This window comes from Morus notabilis, unplaced genomic scaffold (genome assembly GCF_000414095.1).
Source record: "Morus notabilis unplaced genomic scaffold, ASM41409v2 Scaffold1108, whole genome shotgun sequence".
Classification (NCBI taxonomy): Eukaryota; Viridiplantae; Streptophyta; class Magnoliopsida; order Rosales; family Moraceae; genus Morus; species Morus notabilis.
The window spans coordinates 52,887-61,205 of record NW_010361440.1 but is presented as its reverse complement, the minus strand read 5'-3'; the positions used below and the strand labels follow the sequence as shown (position 1 = coordinate 61,205).

The 8,319-nt window shown below is 34.7% G+C and overlaps 1 protein-coding gene across 1 annotated transcript; it reads right to left on the bottom strand.

The window, feature by feature from the left end:
* Positions 1–3,381: 3,381 nt before the first annotated feature.
* On the bottom strand, positions 3,382–7,174 carry LOC21392475. The gene is made up of 9 exons (XM_010099522.2): positions 6,839–7,174; positions 6,014–6,131; positions 5,794–5,894; positions 5,069–5,194; positions 4,849–4,969; positions 4,646–4,730; positions 4,405–4,518; positions 4,260–4,299; positions 3,382–3,846 (listed from the first exon to the last, which is right to left on the bottom strand). Exons 1-9 carry the CDS (start codon positions 7,013–7,015, stop codon positions 3,694–3,696), a joined length of 1,035 nt encoding a protein of 344 aa, XP_010097824.1. The 5' UTR covers positions 7,016–7,174; the 3' UTR covers positions 3,382–3,693.
* Positions 7,175–8,319: the final 1,145 nt, after the last annotated feature.

The window sequence follows — 8,319 nt, the reverse complement described above, 5'->3', positions numbered from 1 at the left end:
AATTCTAAAATTAAATACTCGAAAATAATTAATTGAGAATTAATTATTATTTAAATAATGTGATTATTTAAATTTGAATTTGAACACATCTAGATTTATCCATTTAAACTTATTAGATAAGTTGTTTAATTTAGAAATTCAAATTAATTTAAGTTTGACTTAAATTCGAATTTGAAATAAAATTGGACTACAGGATAAAGGATGATTTTCTCTTTTCGTCCCTATCCAGTATTGGCGCCACACACAGGCGTAGGAATCCCTAGCATGGCCGGCCACAAGGGATAAGGGATAGAGGAGAATTTTGGTTCGAAATTCAAATTGGAGATAGAGATTAGATTCCTTCTAGAAGTTTGACTTCTACTCTATAAATACTATTTTTGAGACAATTTTCGGAATGGTTTTTTGCCCTAATTTTAGAGGTAGCCGAAATTTCTCTAGAAATTTTGGAAACAATTTTTCAGCCCTAAGAGTTAAGGCTAGCCGAAATTCTCAAGAGAGAAAGGAAGAAAAAAATTTTTCTCCAAAAATTCCACATCGTGCATGTGATGGTGTTTGTGGAAATTCGAGTGTTTATTGTAACCCATTTTGTCTCATGTGTGCCCACACACACGTCTTCGTGGATTCTAGGAATTGACGTGGAAGACATTGGTTTTCTAAACACAAAGATTGGAGCAAGGACTGTTCGTGGTCAAAGAACTCAAGTTATCATCCGAGTCGGCTTCCAGGTATTTTTTCTGATTGAGTTCTTGATATATATAAGTTAATGAGATTAATTTATTCGCGCATAAATTAATATAATCTATAGAGTATGTCAAAAGTTTTATGAAAATTTTTGTTATACACGATCCGCCTCTTCCCCGCACCACCGCGCTTCCCTATCCGGATTCGATTCGGGCAACCAACAGTCATCTCTCCATAAACTACTTTATTACTTCTTCCACCGACTTCGGTTTACGTGGTTTCCTTCTTGTTGTTGTGGATTTTTTAACTCTTCTCGCAGGGTTATTTTTGTCATTTCGGTAGTGAAAAAGGCCCTAGAATCCATTTTCTTCAGCCTAATTCGGGCCTAGCCAACCCCACCATTGTCATTGGAGGTCTTGTCATCGTGTCTACATCCAAAAGCACCATATATCGCACCCGCATAGGAGCTTCATCATCAAACTGGGTATTTTTCATGTGTACACCATTGCCACATAGTACCCCCCGAATCGACTGGGCCCTAACAAACTTCTAGTTTCGTGTTTAATTTTTAGAGAAAGGTCGTTATTAAGTATAATTAGATATAAACACGTGTGATCTAGGAGCATTTTTAAGGAACTTTCTAAATTTTAGTTAAATTTTTGCTAAAATAGCTAGAAAGTTATCTTAATTAACAACTTTTAAATGATCCACTCTAACTATACTCCATATTTTAGCTAAACATAAATTATTTTAATATTTATTGAATTTAAAGTACAAATAATTTTATTGATTTTAAAAAAAGAACATTCGCATTTATTATAATTTTAAAAATAAAATAATAAAAAAACAAATGGCTAGTACTTTTTTACTAGTGTTATTTAACTAGTGTAAAATAGATTTTCTAAAATAGCTAACCATTTAATAATGATTAGAGTAGAGAAATTAAAAAAAAAAGAGTTAAATTATTAGTTATTTTAACTAAAAAATAAAATGACTAGTATGATTGAAAATGCTCTAAGAAACAAATTGTTAAAGGGCTCTTCATCAAAAAGAAAAAAAAAGTTGAACGAATAAAAGAGTGTCACGTGGTAGTGATTGCATTATTGATTATTTATGTTGATATTTTATCATTTTTTTTCACAGAAATATGTAAGGTAGACCATATGAAGGTTCACACCGACACTAATAATTATAATCTATAGCATGCGATGCAACTTTTCTTAACCGTAACTCCTCTCCTTTTTTAAATCTTTTTTGTCATGGAACATCTATGTGGTGTACCTCTATAAAATTATAGATGATTAATCCATACTAGATTTTCATAATTGAAGTGGTGGTGATAAGGCTGAGGTATGTAATGGGGTAGGCTCTAATTCATTCTTATTCCGTTTCCATGGGATTGTCAAGTAAGAAATCCAACTTATGCATAATCAGCCTTTAACAATTATGTACATTTGTCACGTCAAGTCAATAGTAACAAGTTGAAAACCATACACCTCAAATTAATGCATAACACACAACTTCTTGTCATGCTGACTCAAACCCTTTCTAATTATTCCATATTTTGTTTCATTACTTCAAAGCCAACAACCTTAAAACATGAATGAATCTCATAAATAGGCTTTTTGAACTATATGCTCTAGTTCAATATGCTCTTAAACTTTAAAAAAGGTTCATTTTGCCTCTAAATTGTATAAAATTATTCAAAACATCATTCATGTTGAGATCCGTCTATAATATTAACAGAATGATAGCGTAATACTAGTAATTGTAATTTCACAAACACTCAACAAGTTATTGATTTTAAGACAACCTACCCTAAAATAGTAAAATTATTATTTTTTATGTCAACTTTTCCTAATTTCTTAAAAAAATCAGGTGGTGAATTGACAGAAGATCAAAAATTGGGGGAGCACTTGCGAAACTACATAATTCCAGGGGTGTAATTTAGGGAGTGCCCTCTTCAAAGTTGAAATAGGGTATGCAATCAAGGAATATTTATGAAAGTAATCCTCAAACCATTGCTATTCATGAAATTAACTGTTGACTAAATATCTAGGTTAGGAAAACTCCTAACCATGGAAAGTGTCAGCAAATGAACTTCTCTTCCTCTCCGTTGCTTTTGAGCTTGCCAGTTGGCTTGACCGGCAATATGGAACTCAAATCGCCAAGCACCACATTTGACCATCAAATTTCAGGGACTAAAAAATACTGACATCCTTAGTCACAGGCACATCAAGGTGTGATTTCTGCCAAATATGTCTGTCCCCTTCGCATGCCATAGAGGTAAGTTGGACTATAATCCACGATTGTCTCTCAAAATTCCAGTGACTAACATGGTTATATGATAACAAGCTTAAATCGGACAGAGTACAGACTTCTTTGGAAAATGCAATAAGATACATGGAACATGTTATGGAATAAGAGAAGTTATGTTTTCATGAGAATATTGTCACATAGCATGTTATAATTGAATTATCAAATTTGAGACATGAATTGAAGTTTGGGGTTCATCGAAAATCGGACTGTTGGGAAGATTCATAATCGTATGAATTCATAAAAACGACGTATTATTTCCTCGTAGTCTTTTATTGACAACATGGCTGATGATATTTTCTCCATATTTTCAGAACTTGGAACTGCGAGTGGAAAAAGAACAATAACAATAATCTTCCATTTGAACGATTCTGCAAACCCGTTATTTTGATGGATAAGATCATAAGAAAAACACTTCTCAGTGCAGATCAAACACAGCGCTTAAATTTAAAATGTAAAAATAAATAAAAACAAAATCAGTACTTGGATTAGTCCCATGCAAGAATTATTAGCCGCAGTTCATTGTTAAAGCTTGGAACTAGATCCAAATAGTATTTCTGTCAAAAACTGTCTATATCGAATCAAAGAGACCATCTTGATTGTATATCTGATAGTCATGTTTGCTTTATGGCAAAAGTAGTCCAAGGAAATCCCCGGGGATTAACCTCCCTCTCCCCTTCTTTCTCTTCTGCGTTTCTACCTGAACCACCATCTCTGAGCAGCCGAAAGTGGAGAATTAAGGAATGGAGCATACCGCTGGATGAGCGGATTAACACTCCTCCCGATCTTAGTCCACACGCTTTGGTGGTAGCTAGCGGTCACAGGGGCATGATACATCAGCTTCAGTAGCTGCAAGAAAACATTCCGAAGGAAGAAACTTGTTATGTTCCATAAGAAGTCTACCAAACCGTATCTTTTTTTTTTTTTTCTTTTTATTACATTGCTAGATATTCCAAGGATTAGAGCGATCTCTCCCTAAACCCACCCTATCCTTACCGATTGGGCATCACTTGGCCTACCAAACTGTATTTACAAACTACTAAAGTTAGAAAGGAAGAGAAATTTTGCAAAAACGAACTAAAAGAAGAATGATTTTCCATGTTTCTTAAATTTACTGGAGGCATCACCAGTTGAAGAGATCATAAATTTGAAAATAAACACCACTCACAATCAAAACTGCACAAGTCAAGTACATCTCACAGTGGAAACAGTTTTTCAGCTCAAGTAACAGAAGCTATTTTAATAAGAGACGAGGATTTAACCTGCCAGTACATGAAAGTCTGTATAACGTTGCGATGCCATCTGCATAAATAGAAGTTGAAGAATACTAGTAAGTGAATAAAATCCTAACAACAAAGCAGGTAACATGTTCTTAACTAAACTGTGGGGAAAGACAAAGAAACTGACGAGAAAACAGAGATGATCAAAAGAAAGCCAACTCCAATCTCAGCCTGCGAGGAGAGTATGCTCAGAGTTGTTGTATTTGACTCTACCCAAACACAAGGTTCTTCCAAGTACTTCCTGTCCGGAAATAAAAAACCGTTACAAAATAAGTTCATCTCTTTTCCAATCGAAGACTTACACTTCATGTTAGAAAATAATAAAATTGGGAAGCCATCAATCAAAGGTTCATAAATCTGCTTCATACCTGTACAAGGAGGATCTGTTGAAGTTGCGCCTGAGGAACTTGGCAACATTTTCAAGAGCTCGACATAATATGGGAATCGATGCAACTGCAATGGATATCAGATCATCAAACTATTCACAACCGCGGGACGAAGCTAAGATAGAAACTATGTACCATAGGAACAACACAAAAGCAAGAAAATTTAAAGATCAATTAGTGCTTACATTTGAGGCAAAGGTGTGATGTCCCAAAAGTAAGGCAGTAAATAAAATAGATAAAATCCTTGGTCGCGATGATGGATTGGAAGTAAACTTGCAAGGCCTGCAAGTTCCAAGCCCTTGGTTTCTGAAGCAATAAAAGAAAAGTTAACGCTTAAGCAAAAGTCACCAGTGTATATAATTAAATTATAAACATAAGACGTCGAAAAAGAAAAAGAAAACTTACCCCGTATAACGAGTACACGGAGTACAGAGAGGAACATGCAGTTCCCATAAACGAAAGTCGATATGCCCTATGTGAAAGGCCTTTAGGTACTAATGGAAAAATAGCCAGCACAGCCACAATAAACACCTGCGGGGATAAGAAAAGAAATTATAATCAAAGTGAACAGAAAAGCATCCGCCAATGTAAGCAAGTACAAAGATTACATCTGTCATGCGTCTGAAAAGAAAGGGCCTTTTCAACTTAGGCATCTTAAAAATAAAGAAGAGGGGATCTTTTTTTTTTCTTTTAAATATAGTAATAACCAAGGTTGTATTATGGTACTTTAGTCACTAAATTGAACAATCAACGATTATTTGCAATAAGTATTATATAGTCGTCATCAGAATTAGATTCAGAATAACTCGAGTATTTTAGTAATTGAAAAATTCATTGAAGATAAGGAACTTAGCAAATAATTCATACCCACCCAGAAAAATAAAAACAAATTACAAAAAAGGAGGATCAGGTCATTTGTTTTACTACACTTTCACATTACTCAAGCAGTTTACATGCGGATTACCATTTATAGATTAGAACAGCATGACCACCACCTACTATGCTGCCTTTTAAAGGAAAATAATTTTGCTATTGAAAAAACTAGCAGTAAGTAAAACTGACACAAAATAAGCAAATGTTGCTATTAAAGTTCTACTAACTTTCTAAATAATCAGATTCTAAGTATATACCCAAGCATTGACGGAGAACTGAATGGTTTGTCGGTCCCATCGCAGAGAAGTAGGACCGGAACCTGCATTTGCTGATGTTCCAGAAGTTCGAGCAGTTGAACCTACAGATATTGATTTAGGATACAATAATAATGAGAAAGTGCAGTTTGGTAATTCAGAGAGACATTACATTTTTTCTGTGGATTTCAAGTTCAGAAGGAAGCATAGACAAAATTTCTACCAGTGCCACGTGAACGAGGTTGATCGTTTGAAGGTGGTGTTTCCGTCGAGGATGATGCCGGTCTCGCTGACTGCGAAGAACTGCCGGTGGACATTGACTCTACCACAAGATCAGGATCCTGTACTTGAAATCCAACGTGCAATATTGTAAAGATTCCAAAATTCAAAGTCACAAAGCTAAAATTATGCCCGAAATCAACTAAAAAATGAGCTTTTTGTACTTCCTTAGCTTCTAATATCCATGTTATGTTCAGAAGTAACGACAAAAGCGACAGATTTGATCATTCACCAATGGTAGAGAATGATAATCCAATGCGAGCTATTTTCAATGTATATAATAATTTATAAAACAGGAAATGAAATTGAATCAAGCATTGATTAATAAACAAAAGGCGTAAACTTGATTAAGAAAACATCCACAAGAAATTCCTCCCGAGACATCAGAAAATATATAATAACTAAAACGTAACAACACTGAAGCAAAATTAGGTTTCTAAAAGATAAAGCCATGTACTTTCATTCACGAACAATTGAGTGAAGTGTCATATATATTTATATATATAACACAAAAACAAAAATGTCTAGTCTTGGATGACCTAGAGAAAGAAAAAGAGATCAACCCCATATGAGATTTGCACAGCAAAGAGTCCCGAATCCCAATAAGATCCCAGATTCCCAAATTGGGCAAAACCGTTAAAACCCCAGATAAGATTTGATGGGTCGAACTCCAAATTCCAAGAAAACGGATTGAAGCAATTGAATTAATCAAAAACAAGAGAGAGAGAGAGAGAGAGAGAGAGAGAGAAGAGAGAGAGAGAGTACGGACGATGTAGCGCTGGTAGAATTTGCGCTTGAAGTGGTCTTGGACGTCGGAGCGAGAAGCCAAGTGAGGAGGGACGAGGACGTTGGACCAGTAATCGGACCATCTGGGATCGTTGTCGTAGTCGTACGCCGCCGCCGCTATTCTCTTCAGCTTCTGTGGGTCCTCTCTCTCTTCCCCCATTACTACTACCCAAGCCAAGACGACTTGCTTCTTTGCCTTTGTTTTGCTTTGCTTTGCGAAAGACAAAGGAAGAGAAACAAACACCCAAAAGGCTAAAAATTTACAGTTTCTTCTCTCTCTCCTTCTCTCTCTGGAGTTTACCCGAACGACTTTTTAGAGGACGATGGCCACAAAGATGAATGACTACACACTACGTAGTACGTTTGTTTGCACTTCTCTGAAGCGACGTCGTTTCTAGTTAGTAAGCTTGCGTTGCGTCGTAAACTCATCGCCTTTTTCAAATTCAGCCTTCACAGTCATACCTCCCAATGGCTTGGGACTTTGATTTGGAATCCAGTTTAGCCGGTGGATTAAGTTTTCTTGAAAAATAATAATTTAGTTTCAAAAAAATCACAAGAAAAAAAGCAAAATACCCCTAAAAAATACAATTACGTACTAGGATGTTAAAAAAAAAAAAAAAAAGAATTTTCAAGCAAGAAAAAAAATGTACAATAGAGTTAGAGAATGATGAAGAGGTCTAGTATCATAGGCCATTGATTATCCAAAAAATAATAATTATTATTATTATAGGCTACTGACAGGGTAAATTCTTTACCTATGTAGAGAAAAAAGTAAAGTCTCGTTCATTTCACCAATTTGAGTTTTTAATTTTAAGTTTTTACAGTAAAAAGTTCTTAAAAAATGTCACAGCTAACTTTTTTTGTTACAATGAAAAGCTCTTTAAAATGTCACATCTCAGCTCAAATTGAAAATTGAAATCCGTGAAGTGACCGAGGCCTAGGTCTTCCCCAAACTTGAGATTAAATTTGTCGTCGCTTTTCCTTTATGTTCAATTGTTCATTTATCATTTGTCGTCGTTTTATAGGTTTCTGTCGTTGTTATTGTGATCGACCAATCGTTATCTTCCAATTTAATGTTGCTATCGTTTTTTGTTTTACAGAATTGTTATTGCCGTTATTATGTCGTTTTATTTTGATGTCGTTTATGGTCCCTAATTGCTTTTATGAATCACAAATTCTGAATAGAATTTATTTGTCACTTTTTGAGTTAGGGTGCATTATTAACACCTCCTTTTCTTAAATCATTCTCCATTTTACTTGTTACACCCCTCTTAAAATTTCAAAAAAACCCATACAATTAAATCACCTCAATTCTACATTTTACACACATTCTTAAACTATCACATTCTACTTGTTACACTCCTCTTAAAATGTTAAAAAAAGTCTTTTTTTTTTCTTTTTTTTCATCCTCCCGCCAATCAAACTTATCCTTTTCTTTCTCTTATTTTTTTTTTCATATATATG